The sequence below is a fragment of the Hippichthys cyanospilos genome, chromosome 20 (genome assembly GCF_059441005.1).
Source record: "Hippichthys cyanospilos isolate Australia breed blue-spotted pipefish chromosome 20, RoL_Hcya_1.0, whole genome shotgun sequence".
Taxonomy (NCBI): domain Eukaryota; kingdom Metazoa; phylum Chordata; class Actinopteri; order Syngnathiformes; family Syngnathidae; genus Hippichthys; species Hippichthys cyanospilos.
This window is the reverse complement of record NC_142388.1, coordinates 5386417-5408517: the sequence shown is the minus strand read 5'-3', so window position 1 is coordinate 5408517 and position 22101 is coordinate 5386417. Positions and strand designations below refer to the sequence as shown.

At 42.0% G+C, this 22101-nt stretch overlaps 1 protein-coding gene across 1 annotated transcript; it reads left to right on the top strand.

Annotated features, from left to right (window-relative positions):
- The first annotated feature begins 218 nt into the window (after window positions 1-218).
- Window positions 219-21018, top strand: fzd3a (frizzled class receptor 3a). Its single transcript, XM_088403787.1, has 9 exons — window positions 219-343; window positions 826-1311; window positions 12219-12415; window positions 13343-13805; window positions 15051-15350; window positions 16216-16467; window positions 19126-19274; window positions 20081-20335; window positions 20411-21018. Exons 2-9 carry the CDS (start codon window positions 1111-1113, stop codon window positions 20661-20663), a joined length of 2070 nt encoding a protein of 689 aa, XP_088259913.1. The 5' UTR covers window positions 219-343; window positions 826-1110; the 3' UTR covers window positions 20664-21018.
- Window positions 21019-22101: the final 1083 nt, after the last annotated feature.

Sequence of the window (22101 nt, the reverse complement as noted above, 5' to 3'; positions counted from 1 at the left end):
ACATAAATCCGTTTCTGTTTCTGTTATGTTTTGCTTATTTTAATGTATTATCACAACAGAATATTAACGGCAAAATTTCCTGTCGCTTCCCAACGCTCCCCATAGCTTTTAATGTTCGTCATCACCGGAAGTTCGGATGCTATTCAATCATACTTGACACTAGGCAGGGACAGCGTCGGAGAAGGAGGTGAAGGAGGAGGAGGAGAAGACCGAGGTGGGGTTGGGGGGGGGCGGACAGGAGGCGTGGAGTGTGCGGGTGTAGGGACGCTCGCACATTGTTACCAACTCGAGGACCGGCGAGGACATCAGATCGTTGCGCGTTGATTTCCATTCCAGTGGCCCGGTGAGCTTAAACCTTTGAATGTTACCGGGATTTGGGATGTATTCTCGCCTACACCTTCCGCTTTCGGTCCTCGGTTGATTGTGATAAATGACGTTGAAGTTACACACCACCGGCGCGGTGGTGCCTGCGAAGGTTCTCCTTGGCTACTAAACACAACACACACGCACAATTAGCCGGCTACGTTCGCGAGGCGGTTTGGACTGATAAATTTGTCCCATCAATTATGATTCGCTAATTGTGGGCAAGCGGCGTGACGCCGAACTTGTTAGCTAACGTTTACGCCCTTACGTCATCGCCGTTGTCATTTTTTAATGGAAAAAGCCCATTTGCTAGCCTGAAATGAGCTATTGAGATCTTTTTAGATGTTCCCAATCATCATAAAAATGAAGAATGATGACCATGCATTTCCTTCATTGTGTGTTGCGTATTTTGCATCCGACGTGAGTGATCATTTAGCTTTTTGCGTTTTCCTCCCTATACAGTGTATGCCATGAGGGATATTTTTCTCTAGCGTCCTCGGAGAGTCATTTGGTCAACATCTTAAAGAACCACAACATCTCCGGAGTGATGGTGCCGCTATGACTCATCCGCAATGGACGCGATGACGATGAAGGTGTATTGTACGATCTGAATCATGGCCAACCACCCCGCTGGACCCTCGCTGTCTTCTGCTGATCCGGAGAAAAGGAGTATCTTCAAGCGACAGTTCTGAGTCCAGCCTCGGTCATCTGAGCTTCTCTGCTACCTCTGAAGGGAACCGACCGGTCATGGGTCTCCTATGGGTTCTGTCGGTGTCCATGTTGACGGCGTGCGTGGCCATTCCCATGGACGCGGCGGCGGGGAGCCACAGCCTGTTCACCTGCGAACCCATCACTTTGCGGATGTGCCAGGGGCTGCCCTACAACACCACCTTCATGCCCAATGTGCTCAACCACTACGATCAGCAAACGGCCGCTCTCGCTATGGAGGTACGCTTCAGCACACGCTACGTTTCAAACAATAAATCACGGCCGTGGTTCTCAAACTCCGAAGGGAAAAAATAAGATGAAAGACAGAATGCTGTGCCTATGGGAAATGTTCCAGTTCATTTGCACTTAATTTGAAAAGAAAGTACTGCAGGAACCCTGTTAGAAACTCACACAATGCTAAAATGTAATCAAAAACAGTCAAAAACTACCCGACAGCCTCCTGCAAGTTTTACGCGATAGTGGAATGCTGTTGAAATCGAATTGATGCAGTTATTGACTTTGAAATGTGATTTAAATTTTTTAAAGTAATATAAAGGAGAATTTAATGAAATATTTTTTCATTTGGATGTGTGGGTGCTTGTTTCAAGAGTCACTCTAGAAGAATTTTGAAAAGCCACTAGAAGTGTGGATACAGATGAAGACGTTTATCCACAATTTCAAAAATATATATAAATAAATACTTATAAAATATCGGTGTGTGAGTGATGAATTGGTATGAAAGAAAAAAAATAGGCATATGCGGGATGCGTTAGCTTGGCTGTCGACCGAGCGACAATTTTGATCAATGGCTCACCTCTGATGTAAAAATGTTGTAATTATTAATGAGGAAATTAAAGAAGATAAAAAAAAAAATCATATTATTGCTGCTAATTATTCAAACAAGATCAGCTGGATATGTACCTTTCCCATCAGTTTTGTTCAATTTTCTTAAATGATTTGTTGTGGAAACAAATGGAAAAGGTGAATGGAAAGTAGTACCCAATATGTTAATGTAGATATTTTACCAAACAGTACAATTTATTTTTGTGGGTATTTTAATGTTGGAAATGATTAATATTTGTTAAGTAGGAATTTTGGGCATATTGAAAGTCATCCCAAACGTCATTTGAATCTGTAATTGATTTAGTATTCACAAAATTGAATCTGCTCATTTGAAATTATATTGCGCATTTAATGGAAAATTTAGAAATTTTGTGAAAAATTAGAATGATTGGAATGAACAACATAGTATCCATGAATACCGAGACTTTTTGGATCATGCTGAACATTTAATCGTGAGGATTAGTGAATAAAATAAGATACTGTGGTGAATCACATGCAATACTGTATATGAATTTGTGATTTTTTTTGTTGGGGAGGGACCAGGAGAATTATTCTGAAAAATATGATTTTTTTTTAGGTATTTGTGATTTATTTATTCTTTTTTTAATCGAAAGGGCCTAATTGGTTGAATTTCTATGAGGAATTAAATTAATCTGTTTAGATGAATCCCTCATTGGAAATGAATGCTTTTTGGGGTGAAAATTTTGTGAAAAATTTGAAAATGTGTAAACGGTAGCCTAGTTCACATTTTTCTGGAATTTTTTGAAACCGCTGAAATTTGTAGAAAGTCAATCGGATGAAAAACGTGGAAGGCGATGCAAGACAAAAGTGGACGTAATAAAAATAATTTTGATATTAAAGAATAGGAATGTTTTGAAGGCCGAGCCTTCAAACAATTCTGGAGGTAGCCATACATTTTTTTTTTTGCCATATTTAGGTGTTTGTTTTTTCACAAATCTTATTTTTTTTAAATATATTTTGGGATTTTCATCCCCCTCCCAAAAATGCAAAGTAGCAAGGATTGCTCACTTTTTTTTTTTTTTCACGTTGACACGGATTTGACTAATTTTGAGTCGACGTAGACTACTTATGGATTATGTTGCTAATATTTTCTCGGTTCACAACTAAAATAAAACAAAAACAACACCGGGCGATGTTAATAATCTTTATTTCTTGATAATGAACCGCCCATGCACCCGATTCATGTCGCCACGCAATTTAGCTAGCAACACAATTAGCATGGCTAAACAGCGTGAATTTGCTCCCAAGTCCGTCATCATCACCCCTATGGCGGCGAACAGGCTATATTTGCGACCAGTATTATTCTCACGAAGGGATGAAGTGGCATAATTAAGAGAAAACGGAGAAACCGTGTTATTTGCTAAGCTAACATTTTTCACTCTGGTAGTTTGAATGCCCAACTCAGATTTGTTTTACCCTTGGTGCTTTTGTTTTCCGATAAATTGAAATGAAGCATTGATTTAGAAATAAATGTTCTTTTTTAATGAAATACAGTGTCAGGAAAATTGGCCTATACACACACAATAGAAATCACGTAGTGGCCATTTTCAGTACGGAATTCGAAACGGGGTTTTCAAAAGTAAACAACTTAGCTTGTCTTTTGACACATTTTTTGTATGGTTTTATGACGTATTCAGTGTGTAGAATACCGCATTGTTGAATATGTTTTATTTCTGCTTCCGCTGCTACCCCGCGGACGTCAACATCTCAGATAGGGTTTTCACCGTTGTTTGTTGCTTACATATTGCCTTTGTTATACAGAATCAAAGTCTACTTTTTTTCTTGAGCCTGGAGTGTATTACCAAATCAACAAGAAGAAAATTAATTCTTAATTGTAACCCCCAACGGGCAGCCAGAGCAGTGCATTATTAAACGTCCCCGATTCATACTCCCAAAATAGTTTTCGCTTTACCCTTAAAACATGTCGCTCGCCATTGATTTCAATACGAAGCGACGTTCTGAACTGGGTCTTTTAAGCCGTTTTCCGTCTTTCACCGCCACGTAATACGCAATGTGTGCTCGCTTTCCGTTTGTTCCCATCAATGGATTAAAGCTGAAAATCCACAATTTATTGTTTTCTTTATCCTCGAGCTAATCCGTACATTTCACAGCCATGCCACAATCAAGGAGCAGATGCATTCCCTCATTAAATAAATCCCATATTTGATATACTTGTTTGGCTGATCCCGCTGCAAGCTCCAATCTTTTCAGAAACGAATGACCCAAAACAATGACGGAGCTGTCTACTTGTCAGCTGTGTTTATTTCACTTTATCTATTCGGAGTACGGTTGATCCCTTCTCCTAATGTCACCCCTTGATCCCGCCCTAGCACTTCGCAGCGGCGGCGTTGAAGTGGGCCGGCCATCTGTGCCCGCCCCACCTCGCCGCGCTCGCCCCGGTCGAGCGTGAGGGAGTCGCAAAATCCAGAGTTACGTAACCCGAAAAACGGCCCCCGTAATTTGGGCGAGAAATGACGATAATCTCACCATGCTCACGTTTATTTTTTCTTTACCTATAAATGATGTCTAGTTTGAACATCCAAATCTTTTTATGTTCATTTGCGGTAATCGTTTGCAGGGTGCGACCGATTAATCGGCCAGGTGATAATCGGCGAATGAGGACCCTTCAAAAATCAGCCAAAAATGATCGATATTTGCCTATTAGGTTAGCTTTTTTAATTTTATATACTCTAACCACTTACAATTGTAACACTGGAGTCATTATTTATGACAAAAACAAATAAATAAATCAGAACCATAACCTTGCATTCTTTACCTCATGTTATTTTGTGGGTCAAACTGACCCATTTGAAAGTTGAGGTTGAAGTTTTGGTGTTTGTTGTTTTTTTAGTCCAAGACCTCAGCTTGGTTTGTGTATAGTTAACATATCTATGCTTAACTAATCTAATGCTCTATTGCTTAACTCATTCAGTGCCAAAGCTGTATTTTTGCAAAGCTTACCGATTTTTTTTTTTTGGTAGGGGGGTGGGGGGGGCTCGTACATAGTGAATATCCGCATATAATTAAAACTTAATAAGTAAATAAGTATTTCCTTGGTATCAAGATACCAAAATCTCAAGTATCGCACAGCTATACCGGAAAAGATTACTTTTGTTTTTAATCCCGGCCGGCCCCTGAATAAGGAAAATCTGCATGTAATTAACACTTATTGTAACTCAGTATTTTTTTTTTATTTTTTGCCAAAATCGATCCTAAGAAAATTCATATGGGTGAGGCCCAAATCATTTGTTATCAAATGTTGTTGATTGGAGTCCGGATCACAGTGTGTGGTAGTAGCGCGAGCAGCGAGAGCCCGTCTGCCTTTGACGGTGTTCACTTTGATTGGTCACGGATCCACAATTAGGTCTCTTTTTAGAGGCCAGAAATGCTGGTTGCGTCCGGGGGGGACAACAACAACAACACACACACACACACACACACACACACACAGAAACCAAATGGGTTCCAAAACACGAGGACCGTTGCCCTGTTCTGCTCTTGTTTGGTGGATAACTCGCCCTCGATCCAGTTCATGGGAGAATTCAAAGCCTTTAGGTTGTTCAGGGCAGGCAAATGAGAATTGACAGATGATTCTAAAAGGAATTAGGGTTCTTGAACAGCCAAAATAATGACGATGAATGCCGTGCACCGTGGCGAAAGCGGGAGTTGGACCGGAACCAACGCTTGTCCTTCTTGGACTTTTTGTGTACAACCCTTCAGGTATTGTGTCGCAAGTCCATTTCAGAGGGTTCTGCTGGTGTATTTTATTCCCAATGTACAAAAAAGGTAAAGTTAGATTTTCCAGTAGAACCGAATCCGTCGGTTATTTTGACGACGAATCAGGGAACTATCCCTTCATTCAAAAAGTGAATTATTTTCAAATTGACTGCAGAAGAAGCTCTAACGTTTTTTTTCACGATTCACTTTCTGGTTTGGTCTCAAACAAGTCAGGAAAATGGTTTACGTATTGATCATTGTTTTCAGAGGGCAAACTAAATCTGACAACACTTACATTTGAGAGGGTAAAATGATTTTCGCTTTGTCAGCGTTGATTAACCGATTAATTGCGACCTATTTTCCATAGTATCTTGACGAAAGACGGTAATAGAAGTTTTCTGTTTTTGGTATTCCTTTCCGCTCAACGCTGTCATCATTGACCGGCGGATGACCTCGCAGCCAAAGTGGGCCAATGGCCTCAGGGCTGGGAATTGGTTATTTCTGGGCCACAATGATACCCTGCCCAAGACTCCTGAGATAAGTGGGAGCGTAGCGGATTTGACTGGCATGTACACAGAGCGTAAAGAAAGTGGATAAAATCCCTTCTTCGGAAAAGAATGAATGTGGACCGGCGTGGCTCCTTCACAATGAATCATTCAACTGTCCTGGACACCCACAACAGATGGCTTTACTGTATAATAAGTTCCCATCTCATCGACGAAACACCGTATGATAATATGCTCGTCATTTTTTTTTTTTGGTAGAACACCTCTTTTCTTTCAACACAGTCCGCAAGCGTTTCGAGTGTTGTTTGGACTGATGATGACACAAAGGTACGATGTGAAAAAAGCAGGTCAACTTGCAAATTGAGTCGCTTCCGTCGTACTAGCTAGCTTAGCGTTAAGCTAACAAAGGGATTCTCTGGGCCAGCACAGAACTTTGCAAACTTTCGTCCTGTGAGCTTGATAAAGTGAGGAACACTTGACAGTTTAAGATGCCATGACAATATGCTATGATGCATTTGAGACAGATGGGAAAATTCTGATTTGGCGTTTGATTTGCTTCCAATGGTCAATTTGCTATTTAAAGGATTCTTTTTTTTTTTTTTAACAATAATATTTACAGTGTATCTCTGCTATTGGTTGGCCAAATCTGAAATAGTGAAAATGCATATATAATTGGTGGCCGAACGGGGAACATTTCTTTCCAACGGTCAAAATTTGTTTTTATTTATTTTTGAAACCTTTATTTACATTTGATACCCGCTACTATTTTAAGTTGAATTAAAGTTTAATTTTTAACTGAATCACAGTTGTATTCTTTGAAACTCTTGATTCGTCTTGGCATTGATCCGAAGCGTCTTTGAATGTAATCAAGAGGTATTTTTTTTTCTCATTCTTCAGATAGTACTTTCTACAAATCATCTTTATTCTTCATTTCTGTTTCGCTGAATCATAATCATAATGTCCTTGACTGACTTACCTGTTTCGTTGACATTCCCTTTAGCGTAGCTCCATCCAGCCGATGCTTGACGCAACCTCGGCCACCACTTTAGCTTCTATTCTATGTGCCTTATAATGCGGTGCGCCTTATGTATGAAAAACATGTTAGAATTGTCCATGCCTTGAGGGTGCGCCTTGTAATCTGGTGCGCCTTCTAGTGTGGAAAATACAGTATAAATTTGCATAAGTTTCCTGTTTTCAGTCACAAATTGAAACCCATGTTCTTGTCTTGTCCTCCCATCGAGTTAAGATGACCTCCATTCTCGAGCCAGACTGTGTCACGTTACAAGTGTCGTACGGAAGTGATAGTATTGAACAGATACTCCACACATGCTGTGCCAACAGATTTGAAGGAAAATCGCCGGCTAGTAAAGATGTATCCCCGCTAAACACTCGCGTATAAAAGAACACAACACCGCCAAGTGGTAAATCCAACCCAGCGTGACCTCGGCTTTAAAAGACTCCCTTGTTTTATGTAATGTCCTACAGCGTGTTTATTGGCTGCCGACTGAATGAGTAGCTCATCCCGAGAGCGAGGCGCCACTTTCTGTGAGCGCGCGTACACGGACGTTACACACTGAGGCAAAGGTTTGGAAACTCTTTCTCAGCGGTGAATGGCACGACTGACTCGCTCGACTTGTCCCTCTGCCCCCCCCATCTCTTTTGTCCTCCCCTTCCCCCTACGTAGGGCTCACCCGTTGCCTGGGAAACGATCCCAATTGTGCTATTAACAAAGGGAGCGGAGGCTTTCTTGCCTCCCGGGAGGTGGTCCCCTCCGCCCCGCACCCTGACCTCCTCGAACCCCGCTCTCCTCCCTCTCGCCCCACCCGAAGCATCGGCCGTTGCCATGACGCTACGGTTTGAAATTTGGAGATTGAAATGACAGCGAAGGAGGGAGAGGGGGTGATGGGAAGACTGGATTTTTTTTTTTTTCTTCTTCCCGAAAGATCGAATCAGTGCAGACCTTTTGGCCATCGGTCACTGCTGCCTTCATTAATAACAAATCGCTTTAGCATTTCCAAAGACGTATGCGAGCACATTTGAATACGCTTTACAGGATTAGGCTGTATTCATAATTGATAGAAGTCTGATCTTAATCATATACAAAAATGCTGCAAAATCAGCAGATTGCTCAGGGGTGAATCGAAGGTCAAGGCTGTACAGATGACACAAATTTAGGTTCACTAAGGGAATCATTGAACAATATTTTCAACCAAAAATGGGTTTGAAATTTGAAAGATTCACAATTGAAATATTGGCCACAATACTTGTCTCTTTTCCTGCCGTCTGTCCGTCCATCTGTGATTTGGATTATGGAAGAAAGAGATGTTTGTCTTTAAATTAAGTGAATGGGATTAGCCTTGGTTAACACGGTTTTTAACTCATTCAATCCCAAAGACGTATTTATACCGTTTTGACAAAATATACGGAAAACCCAAGACTGACTTCGATGTGGACGGTCCCTGAATAATTGACGCCATGCCCAAAGTGTTTGATTTATTATTTAGTAAAACTGTAAACACTGATCTCGAAACACACCTAAATGTCATTTCAAACTCGCCTGGGATGAACATTCATTACAGAAACATACACTGAGAGCCTCGAATAGCTCTGACATATCAATAAAAATACCCACCTTAAATTATGATAGCAATTCACATGATAAAATGGCATTCCGACTGAGAATGAAATGACATTGTAAAAAAACCCGAATCGTCACCTGTGCAAGTGCAAGTTGACTTGGCGATTACTCCGTACATGCTTTGATAATTGGACCAGTGGCTGGCCAGCTGTTTCCAGCGTAGCCATTAACGTTCAATGCCCAATGGAGAGCCCCCCCCCCCGAGGCCCCATTTGGATGGAGTGGGGCTAGTAGTTGCCTGGGCTCTACGTGCCATATGTCTCATCTAGCAGAAGCTTCAGCTTGCATGGTGGCTGTTGACTCTTGTAATAAAATGGCTGACGGCGCAGTGAGGAGGTGGAGGAGGGGAACTTTGAAAGACCGACTTTGAATAGTGAAAAGGGTTAAAAATAGAGACACGGTGAATAGAAGAAAACAACTTCTTGTCAAGCTCTTGTTTGTGTTTTCAACCATTGCAGCGTAGTTGTAATGGATGTTCGTTGCCTTACGTGAACTATCGGAGGTGGGCAACTGACTTTTTTTTTTTTGCTGGAGCCCCGCCCCTTTCCGTCATTTTTTCCATGCGAAATTGTAATCGACGGCCCGTCAGTCCGTCGGTGTATTTTTGCCCAACCTTCCGCCACCACTAGAGGGTGACATTTGACAATTTTCCTTTTTCTGGGCCGTCATTCGTCAGGCGCTGGTCTACATCTGTCTGCACTCACATTATTCTTTTTACTGTTTTAGTACTTACATTATACTTACATCTGCACTCACATTATTCTTTTTACTGTTTTAGTACTTACCCTTAACACCACGCTTGTGGTTCTACAGTTGCACCGCAGTTGAAACACAACACAGTAATATAAGTGTAACACGAAAACAAAGCCAGCTAAGTTGTTTAACCCTAGGCTATAATACAGGGGACGAAAGTGCAATTAGCAATCATGTCCCCTGGACGATATTATCATGCTTTACATGACTCTCTAGTGGTGGATGTCGGTTCTCATTTTTAACTGCCTGCCCTCCAATTTCATGCATTTCCCGGCCAAGGGCCAATCGATGAAAGAATGCAAATTTGGTCTGCATTCATTGATTACTTGCATTCCAGAATGCACTTTTCAGCAAGAAAAATGAAACCAGGACTAAGAAAGGGAACAATTACAAATCATCTCTGAACTAATCATTTTGTGCTATGTTTACACTCTTGATTTAATTGTATCGTTGCTTCAATGTGTAAAATGACCAATGACCTGTTCCAGCTGGTCATTTTTCCTGAACAACCAAAATGAGGGTGAGCGCCATGAAAGCAAAGTCAATATAATCCTTTGAAATAAACGCATCACATGTGGTTGACAGATTGTACTACATTTTGATGCCACGAGTCTATTTCGGAAATGTAATCAGGGCGGCATTTTCCCCCAAAAAAACAAAAAAACAAATCCCATTCTTACGGTCTGATTTTAATGTCATGTACGCTGGATTTGTTAGTCAATTAAAGTTTGCAGTTTGTAATCATAAAAACAGCCCTTGGATTTTAAGGCAGTTAATCTGGGTCAGAAAAGCATGCGCACGTTCAAGTAGCTAAATGTTTCATTTGTTTTTGGACTAAGTCACAGCTCCTACTTAATGCCTTCCCCTTCACAGTGACAGACAAATAAATTGCCCCCTGCCTTCTTTTACCCCTCCCCCTCTCCTATCCCCTCTGCCGCTGTCTGTCATACGAGCTTTATATTTTGGGGGGCTGGGGTGAGTGCTTGTATGCTTCAGGATTTGGGTGTGGCCCAAAACCTCTTGACATGAAGCGCACCCAGAACCACTCCTTCACACCCATGTGTGAAATGTTTTATTGTGAATTTCGCCGGATTTGTACGTATACATGTGATATTTGACGACATCTCCTCGACTGGCTGAAGCAGGGGTGTCAAACTCATTTTTATCGTGGGCCACACTGTAGTTGTAGTTTCTGTCAGAGGGACGGACAGACTGCAAATCAAATCATTTTTAAGTGTGTTCCTCACACGCTTGGCTAAGTTTTGAAATCAGAGGCTGGGAAAAACATTTTGAAAGAGAGATTGGGAAGGGAAATTTGAAAATTTAAAGACAACTTGCAAGTTTGGGTTTTTTAGCCAGAAACTTGAAGTCATGATTGGCATTTGGCGGGCCACATAAAATTATGTGGCGGGCGGGCCGGATCTGGCCCCTGGGCCTTGATTTTGACACCCGTGAGCGAAATCAACAATTTCAATAATAAAAAACAATTCAAGATTCTGTCGTATGCAGAGTAATACCACACTATAAAATTCTTATTCTGTTCATTTCCCCGAGCTGACTACATTCCACAATCGAGCAAATAATAAAGTAGGCAATAAAACAAAAACAAAAAACGGTAAGAGCAATAAGAGCAGTAATAATGATCCACTAATAAATGAATAGATTTACATTCTGAGCATATTATGGAGTAGGGTTACAGTGATCAAATTCGGTTATTTTTTAAATATAGTCATTATTTTAGATGTTTTTTTTTTTTTTTTTTTTTTTAAGTGGAGTCTCCCTCTCGGACATTCGTGGAAGCGCGGTACAGTTTGGTGATACGGCACCACCAGTTCTTGCAGAGTTGACTCAGCGAACGGTCTCTGAAAAATAAATGTCAATCACAGTTTTTATTTATTTATTTTTTTTATTAACCTTCTTGGTATGGCTGGAGAATGAGAAGGAGGTCATTCTAAAAAAAAATGGCTTACCAACGATGGCTTGCTAAGAGCAATTTAAAACATAAAAAGAATGTTATTATTTTTATTGATTTATTCGCTTATGTGTACTAAACATGATACAAATGTCTTTATGTTCCAAATATTAAATATTTTGTCCAAAATGAAATAAATTGTGTTCAATGGAAAAACAAATAGAGCTGTGACTTTAGTACTGCGATACCATGACAATGATATTTTTGCCCAAGTTTATCATGCGGTCGGAATCTGATCTTGGCCCGCGCCTACTTGCTACTGATTAATCGTTGCCCTTCAAATTGAATATGCCAATCCTCCCTCTCAATCCTAATTCATGATGTATGGGTGAAATCGTGTAATTAAAGAGCACAACTGTACTTCCGTTGTTACTTCTGCTTGTGTACAAAGAGTGCCTCAATGTGTCATTCAATCACAGCACGCTCCTCCTAAGATATACAAAGGCGCTGTCGGTACCAAGTAACTGCGTAATTATGTGTGTATGTGAGTGTTGGGGGATGAGGAAGATGGACGCGGGGGGTACGGCGGCGGATTATTGCGACAGCGCCGGTGTTGTTTTTACACACTCATCAACTTCAACTGTCAGACGACATGCTCCGTTGCCTCCTTTGTGCTTCTTTGGCCCACATTTCAGAGCGGCAAAAACACTTCAAATGCACTTCCTGTGTCCTTTGTGCCCCCCTTCCCTCCTCGCAGCCCTTCCACCCCATGGTCAACTTGCAGTGCTCCCCCGAGCTCCGGATGTTTCTGTGCGCTGTGTACGCGCCTGTGTGCACCGAGTACGGCCGCGTGACGCTGCCGTGCCGCCGCCTCTGTCTGCAGGCCAAAAGCGACTGCTACAAACTCATGGACATGTTTGGTGTCAGCTGGCCCGAGGAGATGGACTGCAACAGGTTGGTGGCAGTTTCTACAACGCTTGTTGAGCGCGAAGATAGTCATCGAAAGAACATAGGAAAACAAAGAACACACTCAGAAAGTCCATGCAGTTTGATTGACCGATAAGTGGGAATCGCTCCATTCTACTTTACATTGCCATACCAACGTTTATGATCTATAATGTGCATACGAACGCTTCCGTACACAAAATATCCGCTTTACCAGTAAAAATGTGGCCAAATATTTGCCACTTAATGCGAGGAAAAAAAAAATCAATATACGAGCGATAACTTGCACGCTCCAAGAGAAAACTCGAAATTTCCGCATGCATTGAACGCGCCATACCACCATAATAAAAATCCAGCCAAAAAAATACTGTGAATTTGTTTATGTTTTCCTACCATTTTTTGGTTTGTTTCTCTTGTTGAAAAAAAAGCATGTGTGTGTGCGTGTGTGTGTGTGTGTGTGTGTGTGTGTGTGTGTGTGTGTGTGTATATATATATATATATATATATATATATACAAACAAACACACTAGAAAACGGAATCCCGCCAAAAAACAAATTAACTCCCTCAAAAAAAGAAAAAAACTATATTTATCTTTTTCACGCTTTTAGTTTGTTTCTTTCGTTTAAAAAAGAAACGTGTTTTGACTGTGCCAACAATAAGGAAAATTACCTAGGTAAATGTCAAGTTGTGGTTGTAAATTTAAAGCCCCAAGGAAAACTGTATGAATGTTTTGTTTATTTATTTATTTTTGTCTCATTTTTTAGTTTGTTTTTGTTAAGAAAATACCAAAAAATGGATATTTGTTTTGACTCGCCCAACTTAAAAGGAAAAAAACTGGCAAAAAAGTTATTAAGAAGAAGAATTATGCTCAATAGATCGGCACTTTGAGTAGCCACAAATTTGGCAAAGCTGACATCATCTCGTCCCCCCGCCAGATTTCCAGACTGCGACGAGCCCTACCCCCGTCCGGCGGACCTCCTGTCCAGCGTGGACACGACGGAGCCCACCGTTCCCGTCCAGCGAGACTACGGATTCTGGTGCCCCCGAGAGCTGAAAATCGAGCCGGATCTGGGCTACTCCTTCATGGGGGTCCGCGACTGCTCGCCTCCTTGTCCCAACATGTACTTTACTCGTGAGGAGCTGACCTTCGCCCGCTACTTCATCGGCGTGGTGTCCATCGTGTGCCTCTCGGCCACCCTCTTCACCTTCCTGACGTTCCTCATCGACGTGTCTCGCTTCCGTTACCCGGAACGGCCCATTATCTTCTACGCGGTGTGTTACATGATGGTGTCCCTTATATTCTTTCTCGGATTCCTGCTGGAGGACAGGGTGGCATGTAACGCAGCCATTCCTGGAAGGTTTCGGGCGTCCACTGTGACTCAAGGCTCCCATAATAAGGTGAGGAACCTTAGCATCTGTTGGGCGGCAAAATGAAGCTTCGTGAAGCACCTGTTATTGTTTTACTCCTCAAGATAGTGCTCTTGGTTTAAAATAAAGACTAAAAGCTAATGTCGAAATGTATTTAATTTCTCTTGCTTCTTTAAGTCAACAGTGCCACCTAGAGGAGTAAAGAACATCACAACTGCTTCACGAAGCTTCGTTTGTCCATCATTTGGTTTGAATTTTGAGAGAGAATGTTCATGCTTTCAGAGAAAACTACAAAACTGTGGGGCCGCGGTTTTTACAGCTTTAAAACATCAATAAACAGAACAGAAACATAAGTTCATAAATAAAAAACAAAACAAAAATCTGTAAATGAAAAGCATTTTCCAAAAAAAAATACCAAACTTGTGAAAACATACTGTAATTGAAAAAATATACGGAATAAACAATCATGTTTAATGAATGAAAAAATATTCTGAAAATGAAAAAAAGTATAATAATAAAGGAAACCTTATGATAAAAACATTTCGAATAAAAAACAACACAAAATCGAATAAATAACAAAAACATGTATTATGAATAACCCCCCCCCCCCCCCCCCCCCCCCAAAAAAAAAAAAAAAAAAACCTCCTCCGCACATTTTTCTTATTTTTTGGCACAGGATCCCTGTAACAAATAAGGGAAAACTATTCACACAAACAAATAGACAGTTGACGATTTATACAAAATATTTAAACAACAATATTCACACACGCTATAATTTTGCCTGATGAAAGTCTGGTTATTTAATGCTAACTGTTAAACGCCATAGACAAGCTAAGCAAAATTAGCATTGACGTTAAAATAATTATAAACCTTAAACAACTGTTACCTTAATACGCAGAGCAGCTACGTGTGCAAGAATAAAGCATATCCTTACATATACTTACAAGCTTAAGGATATCTGCTAATAAGTCTACACACCCCTCAAATATTTGTCCATTTTTGTTCATTGTATCCCACCCAAACGCATGAGACATCAGCGGCAAGGCCAGGATGTCCTCTACTGAGCACACTAGGACTTCATAAGGTAGCGCGAAAGAGTCATACGGTATAGACCGGAAACTAATGTCCATTACTGTGGACACAAACGAATGGGATCTATTTTTTACGTCTGACTTCCCCTCCCAAAAAGACGTTTGATGAGCGGAAAAGGTTTGAAATGATTTTAGTCGACGGTAATCATAATGATGATGTCGAACTCTTATTGGCATTTGGCAGGCCTGCACGCTTCTCTTCATGGTGCTGTATTTCTTCACCATGGCCGGCAGCGTGTGGTGGGTCATCCTCACCATCACTTGGTTCCTGGCCGCCGTCCCCAAGTGGGGCAGCGAAGCCATCGAGAAGAAGGCCCTCCTGTTCCACGCCTGCGCCTGGGGCATCCCCGGCGTGCTCACCGTCAGCCTGCTGGCCATGAATAAGATAGAGGGCGACGGCGTCAGCGGCGTTTGCTTCGCGGGCCTCTACGACTTGCCGGCGCTGCGCTGGTTCTTGCTGGCGCCGCTGGGAGTGGACGTTGTGGTGAGGACGGTCGGCAAAAAAAAAAAAAGACCGTTATGATGGGGTCAAATAGTGCTCAGTCACCTTTTGACCCGTCATTGACCCAATTGGGGCCTCGCACCTTTTTGGGTTATTTAGTTAAAGGGACAGTGTGTAAGATTTCGATCGAAAGGAATACGTTTTCAAAAACTTGCAAATGATTCTGTTCTTAATGACCAACAGTATGTTTGAAGTTATTTCTAAATTATACTTTATGTGGGCTGGCACTTCTCTGGAGGCGGCCATGTTTGTTTTAGCTACGGACAATGGTAAATGCAACACCTGCTGCACCTCCCGCTGTCTGTAATGAAAAACGGTCTAAATCTTACACGCGGCCCCTTTAACCCTTGTGACATTATGTTACAAATGATGGAAATTCCTTTATTTTTTTTTTTTTTTTTAATCAAGAATGGAAGGAATTTCCATCATTTGTAACATAAGTTAACCTCCCCCAAAATGAGTTAACTGACTAACCAACCCGAAAGCCAAAACGTTTTTCGGTTGTTTTGCACGATAACAAGTTGAGTTTGTTGTCATTACCTGAGGCCCAAGCACCTGCGATGTCGTTTTCAGTCGACAGCGAGTGGCAAAACGGCTGCCGCCTGAGAAAAATCAAACACAATAATACCTCATCCGGTCTCCCCCCCCACCCCCTCTTTTTTTTTTTTTTTTTTTTAAATCTTGATTTTCGGAGTGTCCAAAAACAAAATGAATGAATCAAAATGCTACGGTAACTCATTCAATGCCATCGACGACCTCTAAAATGAATGAGTTTTTGCCGTTTCACATGAAAACAACACAGCGTTTGTAGACGAGTGACCAAAAGTCACGTCTCCTCTCTTGTCAGGTGGGCGTGGTGCTGCTGCTAGCGGGAATCGCGGCGCTCAACCGCGTGCGCATGGAGATCCCCCTGGAGAAGGCCAACCAGGAGAAATTGGTCAAGTTCATGATTCGCATCGGCGTCTTCTCCGTGCTCTACCTGGTGCCTCTGCTGACCGTTCTGGCCTGCTACCTCTACGAGAACAGCCGCAGGAACCTTTGGGAGACCACCTGGGTCCAGGAGAGATGTCGGGATTACCACATCCCTTGTCCATACCAGGTGGCCTTAAAACACTTGAAATCATTCACTCCGTAAGACGTTTTTTAGTTTAAAAGAAAAAAAAGTTTTTCGGAGTTCAGGCATTCCGTACCAATGTATTATTATTTTTAATACATTATATAGAGCACAGGTGTGGAACTCCAGTCCTGGAGGGCCGGTATCCTACATGTTTTCAAACCTTTTCCCTCAAAAACACCTGATTCAAATGATTGGGATCATTTCGAAGCTCCCGCAGAGCTTGCTAATGAGCTAATTATTTGAATCAGGTGTGTTGGGGAAAGAAAACATGCAGGATGCCGGCCCTCGAGGACTGGAGTTCCACACCTATGATATAGAGGACGGTACTAAATGAGTTTTTTGTTGTTTTTTTTTCCCCTGCAGTGTGTATTAATAATTAATTCATTAACATTCTGAAGAAATATTGATGGAAATGTTTGAACCAAAACACAATGTTTTAAGTCGCAGTTAGTCAATTATTTTGATTCATTGATGAATCAGATTTAAAAATGTATTCCTCTCACTTAACTGTTTTAGAAAAGCAACAGTGAATTAACGTGAATTAATAACTAAGATTCAATTCCTGTGTTAAGTAACAAGTAAACAAAAAAAGCATAGTCCACTTATTTTGCTGTAAAAAATGTTTTGTCTTCTTATTAGATTATTATTATTATTATTATGTTCAAAGATTTCTTTTAAATACCTTTTGCTTACTGTCTAAAAGTAACAACCGATCACAACTCACATGTTGGTCACGTGTTCACAAACTGAGCTGTGATTGGACGTTACCTGAGCCTTGAGCACAGGTGATGTCATTTATGATGTTTTGAAGTGTTTGTAAAAGTATTTATTTCAAGTTTTTTTAAAGAACTTCCAAAAAACCTACAATAAATTTTATTGTAGATGAAAAATAATTGTCATCAAATAAAGCAGATTTTTTTTGACAACTAAGTGGACTATCACTTTAACTTTTTTTTTTTTACATTTTACATCCCAACCTAGTAACTAAATTTAAAAAACTACAATATTTTTTATTGTAGATGAAAAAAGCAGATTTTTTTTTACAACTAAAGTCGACTATCCCTTTCATATTTTTGTTACATTTCATATCCCAACCTCGTCACTGAATCTTTGTTAGTAATGCATGTTGTTTCAATGTCAAATCGAATAAACGTCCAATGTGTTAAGAGACAGTAATAATGAAGAAAAATAATTATGATTCATCAATCAATCGAGTAATAATCAACCAATTAATCGATTGTTAAAATAACCCTTAGCTGCGGCTCTAAAACATCATTTTACGTTTAAAAAAAAAAAAAAATCGTCTACCAAATACCTCCATCAGTGATTTATTAGTTTTTAAAAATAGTTCAGTTATCAAAATAATAATAGACAAAATACTAACTTTACTGATGAAAATGGCTAAATAAGTGGACTATCCCTTGATATTCTTTTTGCTAGGTAAAAACCAATCCAACGACTGCAGCGATATGAGCGTATTTACTGGTGAGAGACTGAAATTTTGAGGATTTGTTAAGTGTTGTAATCCAGCGGTTGTTTGCGTACGGGGAGGTCGCCAGGTTCAAGTCGGCCGCATCGTTCCACAGTACTTGCGCGCGCCCAACCCCCACTTGCTCATCTTTGTGAAATGACACACAGAGTCAATATCCTACTCCCGACGCCGCTTTATGTTTATCTTCGATATCGACTAGCCTCTAGGCTAGAAGCGCTACCGACATCTCCTCTCAAGACACGCGACAGTGTATAATATATAAATATATACATAGAAATATACTGTATATGAATAGCGTAGCGCAATGTATTCTCCTCGTTTGCATGTTCTCCCCGAGCCCGCGTGGGTTCTCTCCCGGCACGCCGGTTTACTCCCACAGTCCAAAAACATGCATGTCACGCGAGTCGGACATAGTAAATTGTCCTGAGGTGTGATTGGGTGCGTGAATGGTTGTCCGTCTGTGTGCCCTGCAATTGGCTGGCGACCAGTTCAGGGTGTCCCCCGCCTACTGCCCGAATACAGCAAGCCTGCGACTCTGATGAAAATAAGTGGCTTTAGAAAATGGATGGATGGGCCGGTCTTTAGAGTTTCATTTTGATACGGATTTCGATTGGGCTTATGTGGAGGAAAGGCATTTTGTCCATGCGAGGTCACCATTAAGATAGGAAAACAAACGCGCGCGTGTGTGTGTGCGCGTGCGTGTTCTAAAGACGATATCGATCGGTCCGTTTTCTTAGCCGCTTATTCTCGTTGGAGTTGCAGGCATGCTGGAGCCCATCCGAGTTGTCTTTGGGCAGTAGGCGGAGGATATACCCTGAGCTGGTGGCCAGCCAATCACAGGGCACGCAGAGACCAACGAACATTCAAACTCACAAACAGACTTGTGGGAAATGTGGGTGTCCAATATATCTAAAAAGTATGTTTTGGGGGGAAACGTGGAAGGGAATCGGTGTAACCGGCCACACGGGCACGGGGAGAACATGCAAACTCCACGCTGGAGGGCTGGAGCCGGAATGGAACCCCCAGCCTCCGCACTGTGAGGCAGATACGCTAACCACTCTTTTACTGTGCCGCCAACAATATATTCAAATATAATAATTCTTACAGTACAGATAAATCATATTTTTACGTGCGTGTGTCGGCCATAGGCGGAGAAGAGCCGACATCCGAACCTGTCGGTGTTCCTGATCAAGTATGTGATGATGCTGGTGGTGGGGATCCCGTCTGTGTTCTGGGTGGGCAGCAAGAAGACCTGCTTCGAGTGGGCCAGCTTCTTCCACGGCAAAAGACGCAAAGAGTATGACAGCGCTGCCGCCTTCGCCTTCGTGTTTGTGTGCGTGTCTAGTGCGTGTGTCTTTGTGTCAGGCTACGACGCTTTGTCTTGTCTTTTCATGTGCGTTTGTGTTTTAGAGGCGGATAATTGTTCAAGTATAACTTTTCAGGAGCGAAAACCAGCTAATAAGCTAAAACCAATTAAAGAATATATATATATATATATATATATATATATATAATTGTTAATCACATTTCTTCAAAAAGGTGGCAGTTTTTCACTTATAGGTCAATAGGATGTTGCACCTTGAAACCTGAAAGGAAGCATGTTCCCCGAAAATCAAAATCGAAAACAGCGGTACCCAAACTTTTAATTACCACGGACCAGTCAACGCTTGAGATTTTTATCCATGCAACAGGTGGCTCCGATTTGCTTGAAATTCGTCACTTAGATGACCCAAGCGAATCCAAGAAAATCAGGTCATTTTTCAAAATAAAAGGGTTTGGGAATTCAAATGTTTCAAGCTCAGATAACGCATGAAACGGAAAGAATTATTTCAGGTGCAGACTGCGTGGCCCTTTACCAGTAGATCCACGGACCAGTACTGGGCCGCGGACCCAGTGATTGGGTACCTCAAACAATTTAAATCTGGATTCATTTTTAAAAAAAAAATCATGAAAATTGAAAATTCAAAACTATGACAACCCGGTTCTCTAAACTCCGCCCCTCCCCAAACTCAAGAGTGTTGAGTTGGTCTCCCAGCGACTCACCCGTCAATCCCCCCCCCCGTCCACTTTCCCGCTGCCCCCCGACGCCCCTCCCCTCCTTAGCGCCACGGTGGACAGCCGGCAGATCCCGCGGGAGCCCGACTTCACCCGCTTGCTTCTGAGGGACCCCCAGGCGCCCGTGGTCAGGAAATCGCGCGGCACGTCCACGCAGGGCACGTCCACTCACGCCTCCTCCACCCACTTGGCCATGCTGGACGAGCCCCCGAGCGGCAGCGGCAGCCGGGCGGGCTCGCTCCGGAGCGGCCGCTCCAAGTTCAGCAGCTACCACGGCAGCCTGCGCCGCTCCCAAAACGGCGGGTGAGTTTACCCCGTTTATCCCTCATCTCTCCCGCGGCGGTCGTACGAAATCCTCCTCTTCACTTCATCCGCCAGATGCGCGGGCGCCACCTTCCCGGGGCCCGACCAGCGCGCCCTCCACGGGAGCATGCCCCACCTGGACGAGCCCTCCCAGACCGGGCATTTGAGCGGCGACCGCCCGGACGGGTTGTCGCGCCACGGCTCCGCCCACTTGCCGGACGTCCCTCCGCGACATAGCGGCGTCAGGGATCTAAGCTCCGCCCCCCAAGCTGCGCCGGGGGTCCCCGGAAGCTGCGTTCGAAGGGTGCTGGAGGAGGACGCGGCGTGAGCCGCAAGCGCTTGATCCGTTTTTCTTTTTCGTCCCGGATCGACGCCTTACGGGTTTCCGGCCCGCCAGCCAAACCTCATACTTAAAAACTTGGGGTTTTTGACTTAAAATGACGTGAAACCCAAAGATGGCAGAGTACTTTTCGGAAGGTTTGATTGCACCTTTTTCAGCTCAATATGGTCTCGGTCTCTCACTCAACTGACCGTAAGTCGACCCTTTTTGTGTTGGATAGACTCGATCCACATTTGGCGATACTGACTTTCTGAAATCCTTGCGTTTAGAACGTTTCATGCTCGGCGCATGTCCTTGTGGGGAGAATTCTTGAACTATAAAAAAAATAAAAGATGGCAGAGTCTATGGGGAGTGATTGTTCTCAAAATTATTGATCGAAATACGGTACAGGCCAATAGGAGGGGACCGCTTGGTTGAACCGGCAAAGAGACAGTTTTTCATGAAAAGTGAATAAAATAAATGATTGAAAATGTCAAACTTTCGAATGAATGTGTTCTTTGTGACACACAATATTTTTAAAATATAATCGTAGGTCTATTATCATTAATACTACACGGGGGTGGCATTTCTCCGGAGGCGGCCATGTTTGCAGCACCTCCTGCTGGCCGTGATGAAAAACGGTCTAAATCTTACGCTGTCTAAAAAAGGTTAAAGGGACTCCACAAAGAAGCGGACAAACACTTAATAGGAAATTCAGCTTTGGACCCCGAGGTTGAAATCTCGTTTAAATTTTTTATTCTTTTTTTGGGGGGGGGGTTTTCGTCTACGAATTTTTTTTCTTCCATAGCTTCGGGAAGCCCAGTTTGAGAAGGGAAAAAAAAACGCAAAACAAACTTTCATCGCTTTATTCCACAGAATATATTTCCCTACAAAATGAATCTGAATACTACGCTGCAAACTTTGTTCTGAGTTTTCTCCAACTGGGTGTTCTCTGCGCTATGGGATAAAAACTGGGAATTATAGGGGGGAAACCGGAACGAGATTTCGGCCTCGGTTTTTCGGCACGTCGTTTCTCTTAAAAAAAAAAAAAAAAATGCAAGCACAGGTCCTCAGATATTCACTTCGTCCACCAGGAGGACGAAGATCTATCTATCAGATAGATAGATAGATAGATAGATAGATAGATAGATAGATAGATAGATAGATAGATAGATAGATAGATAGATAGATAGATAGATAGATAGATAGATAGATAGATAGATAGATAGATAGATAGATAGATAGATAGATAGATAGATAGATAGATAGATAGATAGATAGATAGATAGATAGATAGATAGATAGATAGATAGATAGATAGATAGATAGATAGATAGATAGATAGATAGATAGATAGATAGATAGATAGATAGATAGATAGATAGATAGATAGATAGATAGATAGATAGATAGATAGATAGATAGATAGATAGATAGATAGATAGAT